We start from the raw sequence: 17,979 nt of genomic DNA, 5'->3' as shown, positions 1-17,979 counted from the left end.
TTAGAAATCCTAAGGCTCTACAAAAAATTTCTAGAAACAATAAATTTGTTTAGTAAAGTGTCAGGCTACAAAATTAACACTCAAAAGTCCATGGCATTTTTATATACAAATAATAAAAGAAAAACAAGAGACATTACAAAAGCAATTCTATTTACAATAGTATCACAGAAGCTCATATACCTGGGACTCAATATAGCATTTCTCAAAAAGCTAGAAATTAATCTCCCATATGATCCAGCAATACCGCTCCTAGGAATATACCCCAGAAATGAAAAAAAAAAAATACAAAAATGCCTTCTGCACTACTATGTTCATCATTGCACTATTTACAATCAGAATCTAGAAACAACCCAGGTGCCCAACAACAGATGAGTGGCTAAAGAAACTGTTGTAAACTACACCATGGAATACTACATAGCCATTAGGAAAAATGAAGTCATGAAATTTGCTTATACATGGATAAATATGGAGAGTATTATGCTGAGTGGAAAGAGTCAGAAGGACATGGAAAAACATAGTATAATCTCATTCATCTGTAGTATATAAGGAAAATACGACAGTGTGGGAATGATATAAACATACATTAACAATGAGGATTAGGCCATCCAGTCCAAGCTTGCCACAAAGAGCAGAGAGTGCAGTTAGAGTGTAGAAGGGTCCAGTATAAAAGGGACATTCATGGCACCCCTTCACTAGCAGTAGTGCAAACAACAATGACAAAAAAGAAGAGGGGGTGGTGTAAAACACATGCCCTAGAAGTAGACCTGGGAGGGTGGTGGGAGGGAAGAGTGCATCAGTGAAACTGAAAGGAAAAACTGTTAACATTGTTGGTGGGCAATGTGCACTGGTGAAGGTTGTTATACATTATGTAATTAGAATTCACTCATGAACAACTTTATTTGTGGGGGAAAAAACTATAGCATGAACAACCTTGTAACCATGGTATTTGAATTAAAAAAAAAACTAAAATAAAAAGAGAGAGAGAGAGATGATGGAGAGACTGGAAGTCTAAGGGGTCATTGTCTACTAGTGAGAGAAACACATTGAATGTCCAAAGTTAACACACAGTCCAACGTTCCACATTATAAACAGGACAATGTCAACCTCAACGATGTCAACCAGAGCTGTTCACAACTGCATCCTTTAATGGGAAATACTACCCCTGACTCTTTTGTCCAGGCCATGCACATTTTAATGAATATGAACATGTTTGCAAGCATAATGAGAAGAGTATATCCCACAGAGCAGGATGAGATTATTTGAATAAAATTGCTGCCTTTGGACATGACTCTCCGCCGATGATCGCAGTGGGATATGTGCTTTTGTTGTGGAATAGAAGCCACAGTTCAGTGTGGACAGGTGCTTGATGAGGACTTGCTGTGGAATCTGATTCTCTGGCTGATGTTTGCCCAGATTGTTGATGCTTTTAAATCACTGTCTCTGAGTTTTTGAAAGCTAAAACTTAATTAAGTTCTGCTCATGAAAGTTGGAGCAAAATGGAAAACTTCACATGAGTTGAAATTCACACCAGAATTTCAAAAATTTTATCGTTATGGAAGAGAAAATGACAGAAGAAAAGGAACACAATGGAAATATTTGGCTTCCAGGACCCCTGCAAACAGAAAAAAATGGTGGCATTTCAATTATAATGGAACTACCTGACCCTGGGAAAGGCTTGACACAAGTCTCTTAGGCATTCACATTGATGGGAAGATATAGCATTCTTCATTTTGTGAGAGCAGGTTCTAGACTTTGGTTTTCTATTGTATGATGTCATATAAGACTGTGCTTTCAGGGCTGGAGAAATAGCATAGAGATAAGATGTTTGCCTTTCATGCAGAAGGTCGGTAACCCCTGAGTGCTGCTAGGTGTGACCCCAAAAGAACAACAACAACAACAAAAAAGACTGTGCTTTCATAGTTATGTGCTCAATGAATAAAGAAATGGGACTGGGGAAAGCATATGTCCCCCAGTAAAAAGTACTTTCAATAGCAACAAAAAATGTATTAAGAAAAAACAGCACTAGTTCCAGTGCTTTTGTTCCTGTCCTGACTCTGTCTTACCACTGACTGAGGGCAACATGGTCTCTATAAAGCTGTATTTCTTCATCTGAAGAGTACAAGTAAAATCAGATTTCTTGCCAACCAGCAGTATATCTTTGGTTAATTGACTGTCTCAGCTGGGGTGTTGCAAAGATTAGCTAATAAATTATTTATAAACTCCTTGAAATATTAAATGATGCAAAAAGCTCTAACTAGAGGACAGATCAAATCATTTCATGCATTAATTGACTGTGATAATCATCTAGATTTTTTCAAAAATAATGCAATAGCTGTAATCAACTTTTTAAAAAGTAAAATTAAGTCTTGTAAGGAGTTGTTTGTTACTTTAAAAGACCCTCTTTTATTCAAAGAAAAGAATTATAAAAGGAAGCACTCTGTTGTAATTAAGAATACACAGAAGAGAAACCATTTTAGAGTGACTATAATTCATTTCCTTAAATTGTTGAATAATCTTATAAAACAGGAAAATAGACTGAATAAGAATTTGATAGCATGTTTTCTCAGCCTATTTTAACTGCTGACAATACTACAACCTCAACAAATTTAGTCAATATGGGTCCTAAGTGAAATGCTTTTCTTTTTAATCTTCAAAATATTGATGGAGAGCAACAATCAAACATCCTGTGTAAAATCCTCAGTGCCTGAAACAACAAAGACACTAGTGTTATGTAAATAAATATAGAAAAGATGATATGAAAATAAGTTCATATAACATAAAATTACACAGGCATTTAGTTGTGACATACTAACCTTTTAGAAAGTAATGTTGTGGAAGTTGGGTGAGATCAGCAGTACTGTGTAAAGAAGTAGCAGGTGGAAATAGAAGAACACCAGGGAAATTGCAAAGATGTGTGGTGACTAAGTTATGAATGAAAAAAATGATATAAAGATAAAGAAAATGAGAGGCCAGAGCGGTGGTGCAGCAGCGGGGTGTTTGCATTGCATGCAGCTGACCTAGGATGGACCTCGGGTCGATTCCTGGGCATCCCGTATGGTCCTCCAAGCCAGGATCGATTACTGAGCACATAGTCAGGAGTAATTACTTTGAGCATCACCGGGTATGGCCAAAACAAAACAAAACAAAAAGCATTAAAGAAATTGAGATTAGAAGATTAGTAAGCTAGCTTCCAATTCTAGAAGGTCATGGAAATCAATGAATTCTCATTCAGAAGTCTCACTGAAGTTTATAAAGTCTTATGTATATTTTATAACCTTCATCCTAATGATTGTATAAAGGGTAAGTCAGATAAAAAACAATACTATTTTAAGGTAAGTACGGTTTAGATAAGTGTAGACTGAAGTCACAGTCATTAAGCAAGTGATGATGGACAGGAGAAGTGAGAGAAGAAGCTTGAACCTTGTTCCTACTGGGTCCGCATGGAGTAGAGAAGAATTGACCAAAAGAGAAAGTTGAGGTGAGAGCAAACTAAGTTCTTTAAAGAAAAGTTCACTGGCTAGACTGACTGACACATTGGAGGAACTCCAACGTTTTTTCAGACCCTTTTAATGCATTTTTGAAAAGTCTTTTATTTTGTGTCACTGGGCTGCTTAGGCAGGAAGTTTCTGTTTCTATGGGTAGTTGTTTGTAGGAGTTAGATGAACAGATGTGTAGCCAATTGAACAGCAAAGCATAGAACAGTGAGGTCTCCAGAGTTTCCTGGGCACAGTTGATTAAACAGGGAGAACATAGCTGACTGTGACAAAGGGGACAGTCTGCAGCTAGTCAGGCCTCTTAGTAAGAGCTTTCTAGTAAGTAGTCAGGCCTCTAAATAAGTAGTAAGGGAAGTAAGCTAGATAATTTTATATGCAGATTATGCTAGATCATTTCAATGATGAAGGTAGTTATCAGGAAAGAATTAAAATAAAGAATAGTGAAGATAGTTTTCTTGAATGAAGTTTTTAATATAGTTGGAGGGGCTGGAGCGGTGGCGCAAGCAATAAGGCATCTGCCTTGCGCTCTGTAGCCTAGGACAAATAGCAGTTTGATTCCCCGGTGTCCCATATGGTCCCCCCAAACCAGGAGCGATTTCTGGGTGCATAGCAAAGAGTAATCCCTGACTGTCACCAGGTGTAGCTGAAAAACCACACACACACACACACACACACACACACACACACACACAGAGAGAGAGAGAGAGAGAGAGAGAGAGAAGATACTTGAATATGATGGATATGAGTAACTAATGACACTGAAAATGAGGGAAAATCTGAGATTTTTAATATATTATTGGTGTCTGAGAAAATATAAAATAATAAGGAGAATAATTTTTGAGGTGGAGGTAAAATGCAATAGAGTTCATTTTAAACTTATTGAATTTGAATTATGGATGATAGTCAAGATGAGTTTTCCATAGTCAGGAACATATAATAGCGAAAATTCTCCAGCTCTTTCAGAATAAATACTGTGTCTCCAAATAAATGTTTCGTTGTCATCAATATAGAGAAAACCTTGAGATCGTTGAGATAAATAGAATAACAAATGCATATAAACAGTAGAGATTCTTGGACCAGAGCAATAGCGTAGCAGGTCATGAACTGGTCTTGCTCAGGGCTGACCAGTTTCAACTTCAGTTACACCATATAGATCCCACAACCTGCCAAGAGTGATTCCTGAGTTCAGAGCCAGGAGTAAGCCTTGGGCATAACCAAGTTTGTACCAAAACAAAAAAAAACAAAAAAAAAAAAAAAGAAATTAATAGATCTTAATGGAGTAAATGTGTGTGTGAATAAAGAAGAAATGAAAGAACACAGAACCAAATGTAGTAGCTGTAGTAGTCAAGGATGAATATGTATATTTGTTTGCTTTTACTTTAGGGCCACATCCAGTGGTGTTCAGGGTCTATTCCTAACACCTTCTGCTCTTAGGGGATCACTCATTGTGGCCCCAGCGTTCATATTTCAAGGGGAGAGATAACAATGTAAATTGCTGCATGTAACTAAAAATAACTCATTATTGTGGAAAGCCTATCAAAACTTAAGACTCATTCATAATAATGTTTCTTTGAAAAATTTCTAGTAAATTAGCAGAAGAATATAAGTTAAACTGCAAAGGAACTAAAAGGAATAGAACAGTGTAGAGGAAATTTAAAGAAAGGCACCCCCCCCTTTTTTCTAAATTTAGTAGCAATGAAAGAAGACAGATGAGAAAATACAAAGTCTGAGAAATAAAATCTCATTTATAACAAGTAAAAGGGAAGCAATTTTGCAGATATTAGAGAAGTAAAGAAGAAACTCCAGAAGCACAAGACAACTTAGAGGAAGGAAGAAAAACATTTGGGAGAAAAACAAGAGCTTCTTTCAGGAATAGATGTTGGGGAAAGTAACTCAATAATAAAGAAATAAACATCTCTTGTGATGAGAACTAAGAAAAGGAATTAGGGGCAAGAAGATTATTCAGTAGCATAGTGTTTGTCTGAGAACATCAGGCATTGAGTTGAAATTCTTGTGCCTCAGGGATACACTATGTAGGTGATACTCACAGTTTAAGTTTGAAATCCCCAGCAAAAAGTACCCAAAAGATGACTTGGTGCCTTAAATCACCTAAGGCAATCCAGAGGCCTCAATTTAATCACCATGTCACTGCCACATTTTGCATCCACCTTGGCAGCATCAAGGGCCATGTTTTTGTCAAGGGAAGAAAATGGGAGGAGGTAGAGGGTAGGGAGAAATGTTTATAGAATTATCTTGATCTTCTCCATAAAGTTACTAGGAATAGTATCTGTGGAATGCAAGAAAATAAATATAATAAAAAAGAACCTAAGAATAAAAAGATTGCTATAATTAAGTGTGGTAAAATAAGTCAGCAGGAAGAGATCAGAAAAATTTACTTAGAAGCAAGGGGTCACCTATCTAATTGGACAATGAAAGAGTTCCCAAGGAAAGATAATCTGTGCTTCTTGTTTTAATTTTAGAGGACTTAGCTTTTTCATCATAAAGCTAAGTAAGTATTACAGAAAGAAAGTAGGACCAGTGAGGGTCATAGAAATTTTCAAATAGAAATTTTCATAAAAAATATTAAGAAATGTGGCTAGAGGGCCCGGAGAGATAGCACAGTGACGTTTGCCTTTAAAGCAACCGATCCAGGACCAAAGGTGGTTGGTTCGAATCCTGGTGTCCCATATGGTGCCCCGTGCCTGCCAGGAGCTATTTCTGAGCAGATAGCCAGGAGTAAGCCCTGAGTGCTGCCGGGTGTGGCCCAAAAACCAAAAAAAAAAAAAAAAAAAAAAAAGAAATGTGGCTAGAGCTGTTATAGCATATAAAGCTTATGTCTCTATCTTTTTTCACCATTATTACTCTTTAATAAGTGTTCAATGCCCTCTGATTACCTATATGTATTGATCTATAGCATATTATTCTTTTTTTAATAATTTTTATTGTGACCAAAGTGAATTGCGAATCTTTCACAGTAATATTTAAGATACATAACAACATTGAATCAAGGGCATTCCCACCACCAGTGTTGTCTTCCCTCCACCCCTGCTCCCAGCATGCATGCCAAAACCCCTATTTTGTCCTCCAGACTCCAAGTATGACTGGTCCCCTCTTTGTATAGCTTGTTTTAGATTGGGTATTGATTCTGTTGTCATTGACTATATGTCTCTATATTGATGTTGTTGATGTCTGATGTCTTTTGTGCACAATTTGGTGCTTTTTTGTTTGTGCTTGTGTGCCACACCTAGCTGTATGAGATTGAGGGACCATATGGGATACCAACTGGAGATCAAACCAAGGTTGGATGCATCCAAGGCAAGATCCCTACTCACTGTACTATATTGCTCTGGCCTTTGCTATTTTTTTTAAGTGTAGTTTTGAATAGGGAAACATACAAATTTATCTGAGGTGATCTTTTATTTATTTATTTTTTGGGGGGCCACACCCATTTGATGCTCAGGGTTTACTCCTGGCTAAGCGCTCAGAAATTGCCCCTGGCTTGGGCGAACCATATGGAATGCCAGGGTATCTAACCGAGGTCTTTCCTTGGCTAGCGCTTGCAAAAGTAGACACCTTACTTCTAGTGTCACCTTTCCAGCCCCTGAGGTGATCTTATAATAGATTTCTTTTATATCAAATGTTTCTGGGACACTCAGTGTCAAGATCTGGTGCAGAGATTAAAAGATACCACTATAGATGACATTTTAGTTCTAATTTATAATTAATGTATTGTTACTTTATAAATTATTCATTGATAACATAATATATTACAGAACCCTCCAGTACATCACTGATGGTTCAGGGGGTGAGATAAATAAACGCAAGGCATATACCTGATCTTGTACTGCTTCCTTGGCTCTTAAATTATTTTCTTCTCTTTTATTTTTTTATTTGTTTTGGGGAGACACCTGCAGTGCTCTGAGGTTACTCCTGGTTCTGCACTTAAGATTCACTCCTAGGTGCTAGGTGGACCATATGAGATAGTACACACTTTGTTATAGCTCTGGCCCAGAACATTATTTTCTTAATAACGCTAAAATTATCTGTCCTTTTCACTTATCTGACATTTATACAATAGAACTAAGCATGGTTGGGAACATTGTTAATACCTTCCTTCAGTTCAAGTCACTAGCACAAAATTGAATAATTACCTCTTAGTTCTTTACCACTACACACTTATTATTTGCAATAATATATGCAAGATTTATTAAAGAATATTCTTGAAGAAGCAGTAAATCATTTTGTTAAATATGGATTTTAACGTCAGGTCTTTTTTGATATTCTAAGTAATAAAAGGTCACAGAATAAACTTTTGCCATGTACTAAAGTGCCTGTTTGACTCACATGAGCGATAGCACAGTGGTAGGGCATTTGCCTTGCACACAGCTGACCCAGGACAGACCTAGGTTCGATCCCCAGCGTCCCATATGGTCCTCAAGCCAGGATCTATTTCTGAGTACAGAACCAGGAGTAACCCCTAAGCACCCGCCCTCCCCAAAAAAGAAAAAGAAAAAGATTGAGAAATGGAATAAGCACTTCAATCCTATCATTTTTACTTAAACTGACAGGCAAACTTTTTTTAATAATTGGATATTTATTAGTGGATATTTGACAAATATGTTTGAAAGTGAATAAAGTGCGCTTGTCACACTTTATTATTATATTATTATATTTATTATGTATTATGTAGATAAGGCAAGAATAACTTTATCTATAGCCATTGATTAAAAATATCTGAGATTTCAAACATACATCACAATTTTGAAAATCATCTACCTTTCTTTTTACTTGTCTATTTTTTTGGTTCTTAAAACTTTTGTTTTCTCATGAGATAGGTGGTTATTATCATGTTATATGATAAAATCTGATGCCATTGACAAATTTACTTCATTTAACCAATACATTCCAAATGACCACATTTTGTTTGCTTTTGAGCCACACTGATGGTATTCCAAGGTTATTCTTATCTCTGCACTCAGGGTCATTCCTGATAGGCTTGGGGAAACATATGGGATGCCATCGATCAAACCCAGATTGGCTGCATGCAAGGGAAATGCCCTACCTGGTAAGCTATTGCTCAAACTCCTGCTTTATATTTTTTTTTAAATTGCCTAAGAAATAGCAACATTGCTGGAGCAATAGCAAGCAGATAGGACATTTGTCCACATGCACAGCCAACCTGGGTTCCATTCCTTGCATCCTATATGGTCCCATGAACCTGCCAGGCATAATTTCTGAGAGTACAGCCAGGAGTAACCCATGAGCCCTGCCAGGTGTGGCCCCAAAACAAAACAAAAAAAAATGCATGATAAAAAGAAATGTGAAATTCTATCTTAAAAATCCACTCAGAGTTCCATAAAGGATGTTATTGTTGTAGACTCAACACCACAACTTTTTAATTGAATTTTCTGAAAATGCTTCTAAAATTCTCTTCACATTTCCATGTACAAAAATCTGTGAGACATTTACTTCATAACTTCAACTCAAACAACATACTAACATAGTTTAATACATAAAAAGACGTAAGAAAACTGAGATTTCTTATTTATCCAGACAACTGCAGCATTAACCCAAAGAGTTGCAAAATGTAAAACAATTTCATTTTTGTTGTTGTTGTTGTTTTGAGATGAAAGTTGTTCTCTTTTTATTTTTTATTGGAGGAGGTGTTGGATTACTGGGTCTTACACTACTCAGTATTCATTCTCCACCTCAGGTTATGATATGGTGTTGGATTACTGGATCCTTCCATACTTAGTATTTGCTTTCTATCATAGGATGTGGTCTGATTCTTGCTAATAAAATGCCTGGGTCTTAAATAAGCAGTTCATTCATTTTCCGGTCTCCCTCCACTAAACTGCCTTCCTTCTTAGGAGTGGAAGGCTTGTGTGTTGGAATTCCTGACTCAAGTCAATACCTGAATCTGTTAAAACCCCCTTTCACTGTGTGGATTATTTCCTGCATGGGTGTTTGCTTGCAGACGTGTCTCTCCGGGTCCTCATTTTGTATTCTGAGGCTTCCTTTCACAAATGGTGCCGAACAAGTGAGATGTTAATTTCATGGTTTCTTAAGTGGATTTCACCATCTTGAGTTTTTATGCTCACATCTATTTGTTTCAAAGTTGAGACAATGGCTTGGTTTTTGGTGAAAGGACCCTAGCTTTTCCACATGCGAATTGTTACCTTCTTTCTTCTAACAGTCAAGATAAAAAATATTGATGTATTAATTTATCATCGGTGGCTCTAATAGTGATTTCCCTTGTTTGTTTTCTTTTTAAATTTGTGTGTATAGTGAGATGCGAAAAATGTGGGCTGAATACACTAACTTCGGAAATAAAAGTTTCTCAAGTGCTTACTAATGTTTCTAAAAGGCCTGTAGAGCCAAAAATTAGAAAGGCATTTCCATTGATTACACATGGTCAAGCCAAAAGCTTGAGGTTGGTAGGTGCACTATGCTGCACCTCCACCCCCAGGGTACTAGGCCAGAAGAGCCTCTAGTTGCTTCATTCAATGATATTGGCTTACACAGCAAAGTAAATGATATTAAAGTGGCCCGTTCAGAAGCTGAATCAGAAAGTTTATCTGTGAATTCTCATTCCTCCACCACTGCTCTTTAAAGAGTGTGGAATGAACCCACTTCCCCCACAATGGCTAATTCTTAGGAAATTGGTACTAACACCGAATCTAAAACAAATTCCACTCATCAGGAAAACAGTCAAATTTCAACCTATATAGATTTAAATATGGCTTATCTCGGTCAATTTAAGAAAGCATGACTGGAATATGGTCTTCTTTCTTCGTTTTGTGCTAAATCCCATGATACCTGGAGTAATTGTGAGTGCTGGATCCACTAGAACTTCAACATTGTAGTAAAAATTGATTTGAGCACTTCTCACTATATACAGTGGGAAAATGTGGTTGTCTGGAGGCCTTAAGAGTAAAAGTAATAGCCTAGATCATTCTGGAAGGATGGTTGCAGGAGTCACATTGTCTTATGAGATGCTGATAGGAGAAGTGGAGTTTACAGAAGTAAAGAAGCAGACAAGACTACCCCCATGCTGTTTTAAGACTTGACAAAGAACATGCTTTGAAGCTTGAAAAAAAATTAACTCAGAAACTGAGTTCAAAGTTAGTTATACAAAGAGTTTTCAGGAGCCATAGAGATAGCACAACAGTAGGGTGTTTGCCATGCACACAGCCAATCCAGGACAGATGGTGGTTTGAATCCCTACATCCCATATGGTCCCCCATACCAGGAGCAATTTATGAGTGCAAAGCCAGGAGTAACTCCTGAGCGTTACCAGGTGTGACCCAAAAAATATAAAAAATAAAAGTTTTGGGACCGGGAAGGTGGTGCTAGAGGTAAGGTGTCTGCCTTGCAAGCGCTAGCATAGGACAGACGGCGGTTCGATCCCCCAGTGTCCCATATGGTCCCCCCAAGTCAGGAGCGATTTCTGAGCGCATAGCCAGGAGTAACCCCTGAGCGTCAAACGTGTGTGGCCCCCCAAAAAATAAATAAATAAAAGTTTTTCAGGGAGCTATAAAGCTATATGCAGTTTTTCTGGGGAAATTCTCAGAGGCAATTAAAAAGCAGATCAAAGATTCAGGAGTTCAAAAACTCCTGATGAAAACCTTAGCCTTTGATAATGCCTTTGATAATGCTAGTGAATATTATCAGGTATATTCCATCCAATTAGGGTGACAGAAGATGTCATGGGATTTCTACATGCTTGTAGAAATTCTGGAATTTACAATTATATCCCTTCATCCCCCACTGCCACACCTGTAACAACATATGCTATTCAAATGAAAATTCCTGGGAATCAGATCAGTGGATTTCAGACATGGAAGTCACCTGGAATTAGTCTGAGGTGTGGCAGGGAATTTTATTGGGCAAGAGACTGTTATTCCACTACTAACCTTCTCCCTGGCTACCAGGGGAGGAGTTCAAAACCAATTATGCAAGTTCAGATCAGTTGCTTTAAATGTGGCAAAACGGGACAATTACAAAAGTACTGTAGGACAAAAACCCCTTTTTGTGCCAGTTCAAGGACCTGCACCCTCGAAATCAACCTGTCTCAGAAAACTGGTCAGGAGCCAATCCCTGGCCTCTCAAAATCAGGGGACCATTTCATCAATAGTTCACCTTCTTGCACAGGCTAAGAGAACTCCACAACTTAAGTGTCTTAAAGCCTGCCACTTCAGGAACTTGTGGTCTCGATATACCCTACCCTGAATATTTAACTATAATACAAACTCCTTACAAGATTAGATCTGGCATAACAGGGCCAATGCCTCAAGGGAATTTAGGGATGATTTTAGGAAGAAGCAGTTTAACACTCAAAGAAATATTTTCTTGGGAATTATAGATTCTAACCACATTGGCCGCAGCAGCTGCATTGGTGCTTATGGTGCCACTCCAGTGAAGTTTGAAGGATCATTATTTATCAGCCCACCTGAACTTACTGCGGACCACGCACAACATGGAGATTAGGGCTTGGGTGGCACCATTGGCGTAAGAGCTGCTGGTGATCTTCTCCAGTGGCTCGCCCTTCCTGAAGGTCTCCCGCTCTATATCATGACTCTGGTTGCTACTGCTGTCAGAGTCACTCAAGTCATTGAACTATGAGTCATCCTCAGAGAAGAAGGCAGACACTACGGTTGCTGATATGTGCTCGGCAGTCACTTTTTACCACTTCCCTTCACCTTAGATTGTTGCTCAGAACTTATTTCAGCTTTTGAGAGATCCTTGACTTTAGGACATTTCCTGATCTGTGACTGCTGGGAAGAAGCCATTTTCTTAGACTCCACAAGACTATGTTGCTAACTGAAGTTGTGATCTGGAATTTATCCTCTCCTCAAACTATCTCAAAAAACTTATATGGGATATGCATGTCTCCTTTGAATATTTTTAAGTATATTCTTCATCATGTATATTCTTTATTGTATATTTCACTATATGGCTACAGCTTTCCCCCTTCTCTTTATATTTGCTAGTAGGAATTCTTAGAATACAATATAAATAGTACCCTTGAAGTGTTGTGCTTTTGTTATAACCAGGTTAGGGATTGTTTGGTTTCTTATTATCTTCCCCTTAGGCACCAGTGGTATCCTGTGGCATCATTATTTTTTCATGAGCACATTAAAATCTGAAAATATTAGACACTAAAAGGAGTTATTATTCATTGAAGATGAAAACTCAATAATTTCTTGTTATAGGGCTCTTTCATCCTAAACATTTGGCAAAGTGACTTGACTTAGGCTTTAGTTGCTTGGATATTATCTTAAGACCTCTGAAGTTTTGGATCTGGCGCGGTTCTCTGGACCTACACCAGGAAACAGTTTTCTATCAGTTTGGACCCTGTATCCACACCAATTGGCCACATCCTGGGCTCTGCTCTCAACATTAAGAAAAGTTCCAGAGATCAGAGTCTCTCCCAACCTTGAAGAGGAATGGGACAGACACCTCATACCAGGACACTCCTACAGTGGATGAAAGGCTACCTTTCAGCTCATCATGTTTAATTGACCTTCACATCTATATTGGCCAACCCTGGGTAATCATGATGTGGGAGGGAGACCATAAAGGCGGATTGACCTGGGGAAATTGGACATCGTCTAGAAATGAATGGAATTGCCTTGACACATACTTGACCTGGAGTGGACTAACATACTAACATGGCTACAGCATGGAAATCAGCAACAACTTGCTTTAAATGCAGATTTCCCCTGCCTTACCACATAACAGTGAGATGAAACCAGGAGATGCATCAGAACATCCTGACTTCAACATAGGATATGTGCTAACATCAATATCTCCAATTACTGAAACATGACAACGAAAACCAACCTTTGAGGAGAATCTTTCTTGGGAAATTGAAGAAAGACTTTGGAGTTAGACAAATTATTATGCGTGAGCCTGTAGTTGGTCTTAAGGCAGAATACTACCTGGGTAGGGCCAAAACTTTTAGACTAAAAGTGTTTTCTTTCTACTTTTCCAACTGTTGCTGTGCCTATGCAAAATATTTCCTGCCCCTTTATCTTTTAGTTAGAGGCATCTGCCCTTTCCTCAGGACCATGGGATGTAAATTACTTTGTTTTTCTATATCAATTGGCGGAGATATTGGATTACTGAGTCCTACTCTCCTCAGTATTCATTCACCACTCCAGGGGTGTGATCTGGTGTTGGATTACTGGATCCCTCCCTATTTGGTATTCATTTTTCTACCCTTGGGTGTGAGTCTGGTTCTTGCTAATATAAAGCCTGGGTCTCAGGTAAGAAGTGCATTCATTCTCCAGTCTTCCTCCACTAAGCTGCCTTCTTTCTTAGTAGTGGAAGTCCTGTGTGTTGTAATTCCTGGCTTGAATTTTGGAATTCCTGAACCCCTTTTACCCACTTTTTCTTTGTGGATTTTTTCCAGCATTGGCATTTGCTTGCAGACCCATGTCTCTCCAGGTCTGGTTTTGGAGCCTGAGGGAGTTAGGTCACAGGGAGTTAGGTCATACCTGGTGGTGTTTAGGACTTAGCCTAATTCTGTCCTCAGGAATACCCTCAGTAGTTTGGGGGGAACATGAGCAGTGCTGGAGACGAAATCCAGGTTACACACTGTACTATCTTTATCCCAATATATTTCTTTTATTGGTACTGTATATGAAAACATGTATTAGGTTTATCATTTCTATTGTTCATGTACAAATGTAATTTTTAAATAGAATTTTTATTTCTCATACAATAAATGTTGGCAAATAAAACTTAAGTAAACAAAATCTCAATGAGATTTAACTTTTGAGGATGCAATGGATATCTGAGGCAAAATTATTCAGAAGAACTACGCTAAGCATATAGTCAATTTCTTCAAGGGTTTTATTTTACTCTCCAGGATTTTACAAAGTAAAAATTGATAAGTTATGTAATAATTGACAGAAAAATGTACCTTTCTCTTTCAAATGTAAAATAAACATGCTCTTAGTATTAGAGAGCTGTCTTCAGTGGAGCTGGTGGCATTCTCTCCATTCTTTCTTCCAACTCTGTGAGTCTCATTTCATGTGTCCCCATTTACAGGAATAAAATTAGCATGTTATCCAGTCACCATTTGGCTCATGACTCAATGTCACTATAAAAATCATTTTAGCAGCTTCATAACCGAACTTCTTCTAGGATAAACCTATGCAAAACACTCCAGTTTGTTTAAAACAGGAGACATAAGTAAGTACTTTTTTCCTAGCCTCTTATAATTACTCTGAATCTAAAATTCTGCTCTAGTAAAATGTGTTGTTCGTGTAACTGATTTGTGATTATGCTATTAGGAAAGGACAAAGACAAACAAGGAAAAGATCAACATAAATCATGAATCTAAGTTTAGAAATCTCTTTTATGTTTAATCTAAATGTAAATAGGAGAGTAGTAATATTAAAATGTCTTTTTTTCCTCTTTGATTAATTAGACTCTGAACTTTAGTGAGTGGCACTTTGTTTAACTCTACCAAAAAATCAAGAAAACAACACTGCCTATAACCAATATGCCATTTTGGTATGTCTTAAAAATTCTAACAATAGCAATATAAACATGAAAGCAGTAAATTATAAAAGCCCGTTATAGTAAATTTTCCATGTTTCATTGTGATTATTGTTATAATTAAAACTTGTAGGTATTGTTACTCTATTAAAATTTCTATGAATTGCTAATATTTATTGGATATTTTACTTAAATAATGAATAAATACCTAGAGATATAACTGTTTGATGAAAATATTTCCAGAATTTTAAAGCAAAATTTCAAGTCATAATAAAGTGATATGAAGAGTAAAAAAAAAAAGATAGTTTTATATTTCTTATGGCCATATCACAACATAGAACACCTATGTTTAAAGTTTCCTAAATTAAAATATAATAATTTTGATGCAGATAAAAGTAATCATATTAATATATTATGAAACTGATTTTAAAAACTATAATAATGAAAGAGGAAAGACATAGAATTCCATATATTTATATTTATTTTGCATGTAGTTTTGTCCTTTATTCATTAAATTCACGTGCAATTTGTCAACTATATTTCATTTTACAGAAAAAAAATCATATAACCTGGGTTAGAGAGATAATATATAGGTTAAGGTGTTTGCCTTGTAGAAATCAAACCCTAGCACCACATTTGATTTGATTTCTGGCACTACATTTGTTCCTCCAAGCTCTGAAAGTAGTGAATCCTGAACACAAAACCAGAAGTAAGTCTTAAGCAACACAGTGTGGCCCAGTATTTTTATTTATTTTTTTATTTTATTTAACCAACTTTATTACATACATGATTGTATTTGGGTTTCAGTCATGTAAAGAACACCACCTATCACCAGGCCAAGTATTTTTTAAAGACAATCTGAGAAAGTGTAATATAAATTAAATAATACATTTATAACTATTATATTAATAATTATTATAATGATATTTCACATACCTGAATGCTTTATACTTAGGTTCTATGTTGTTTTAGGAATCTAAAGTTGGGTGCATATCTAGCAATTTCATTTAAAAATGTTTAGATGAAGGAATAAGTTATTTCCGTGTTATCATTACTGTTATTTATTCTATATAACTGAAAGTTTAATTTGGCATTTTTAGGTTGAACACAAAATATTTGTTTTGGTTTTGATGGGAGGAATTAAGTCATACCTGGCAATACTTAGAAGCTATTCCTCCTTTTGCTTTAGGGTGCTTTGAGGGATACTGGAGGTTACCTCACGTGGTACAATAGACTAAAGCAAGCTTTGCCACTTGCAGGGCAATTGCCTTAACTTCTGTACTATCTCTCTTCCCTAGAAGTTAAATTTGTTCATATTCTTCTATTCAGATCTCACATTTACCTTGAATATCGTCTTCCTTCATTTTTCAGGTCTTTATATCATCAACTTTATTTGGGAAACCATTTTATTTACTCCGTTGTGAATGGAAATGATTACCATATTTCCCGGTGTATAAGACGACTTTTGAAACAAAAAAAATGTCAACCGAAAATCAGGGGTCGTCTTATACACCGATTATATCTCGAAAAATGTTTCAATATGCCGCTAAATGAAAATTGTCTGAATATTGCCACAAAACGAATTTTCCAACTCGATCCTGCACCAATCGCTGCTAGGCTGCTCGGACTGCCTCTCTAACTCAGCCAATCCAAGCAGTCTTTTGATGCATGCAAATTAGACAATGTTCTGGACCCGAATCTATGCTGTCAAAAGCCTGCTCAGATTGGCAGAGTCAGAGAGGAAGTCTATGACAGTAGAACCTTTGAACCTTTGCTTGTTGTGATTGGCTCACTGTGGAACATACAGTTGCAGCACAGGAATGTTCTGTCTGATACAGCGAATATAGGTCTAAACCTATGTTTTAACTGCAAAATTAGGGGGTCATCTTATACTTCTGGTCGTCTTATACGTCTGGTCGTCTTATACGCCGGAAAATATGGTAATTTTAAAGATTCAGTGAAAAAGCATTGTTCTTATTGCTAATAAGCAATTTACTAAGGGCTCACAAAGTACCTTTCCCCCAAAATTGGGAGACATAATTATCACTGTCACTGTTTAGAGTTGGTGATGTTTCATGATAAATAGCTGCTTGCTTAATAGCTTCATCCTTCTTAGGCTTTGAGGTAATACACTGATTTACTCTTTATCCTTAGAAAGAACTACTTTGACCTTACTCCCCACCTTGGAAGATTACCAATCTCATGTCCTCTCTGGAAACTAAAATGATGTTAAAACAAGAGAATTCATGATATAAACCTGATGTACACAAACTATGATAGACAGGTTAAATCTGTTTCCTGTGCCTACTTATGTCAATAAATATGCTTATGGCATTTTTAACTGTTTGCTTTAACTGTTTTGCTACTACAGATTTGAATAGTGTAACACTCTGATAGCCTAAAATATTTTAGGATGTCAGGACTTTAACAGAAAGCTTCCCTTGAACCTTGATAAAATGCTGAAGTCCCTGATTTAAATACATCTGATGCATGATTTGCTTTGTAAACATAAAAACGATCATTGTCTAATTTTCTATTGTATGTCAGTAACAAGTATCTATTAAATATTGAACATACAGGGATATTAAATTTGTCTCTCTTTTCTTCTCTCTTCTATAGTCCCTGCTATGTGGATATTTGTTAGCAATGACTGATGTGGAAACTACATATGCAGATTTTATTGCTTCAGGAAGAACAGGTAGAAGAAATGCAATACATGATATCCTGGTTTCCTCTTCAAGTGGCAACAGCAATGAATTAGCACTGAAATTAGCAGGTCTTGATATCAACAAGGCAGGTAAGTTTGGGGGCATAAGTCTCTCTATCAACATGAAATTATGTGCTGCACTTCACTGAGTAATACTAATATCTAAAGAAACTATCTAATAGAAATAATTATAATAAGCTAAAATAAATGAAAATTTAGAGATGAATCTTTAACATGTTACTGTTTGTGTTCAGTGTGTTTTTTGCA

General features: G+C 36.8%; 1 protein-coding gene across 1 annotated transcript in view; it reads left to right on the top strand.

Moving 5' to 3' along the window:
- Positions 1-17,979, top strand: part of PKIA (cAMP-dependent protein kinase inhibitor alpha) — a 34,537-nt gene that overhangs the window by 10,783 nt on the left and 5,775 nt on the right. The window contains exon 2 of the mRNA XM_049782041.1: positions 17,625-17,802. Coding sequence (XP_049637998.1) covers positions 17,652-17,802 — 151 coding nt within the window. The 5' untranslated portion in view covers positions 17,625-17,651. The remainder of the gene's footprint in view (positions 1-17,624; positions 17,803-17,979) is intronic.

Source organism: Suncus etruscus, chromosome 10 (assembly GCF_024139225.1).
Source record: "Suncus etruscus isolate mSunEtr1 chromosome 10, mSunEtr1.pri.cur, whole genome shotgun sequence".
NCBI classification, from domain to species: Eukaryota; Metazoa; Chordata; class Mammalia; order Eulipotyphla; family Soricidae; genus Suncus; species Suncus etruscus.
Note: the sequence above shows the minus strand (reverse complement) of the source record. Positions and strands in the feature narration are given on the sequence as shown.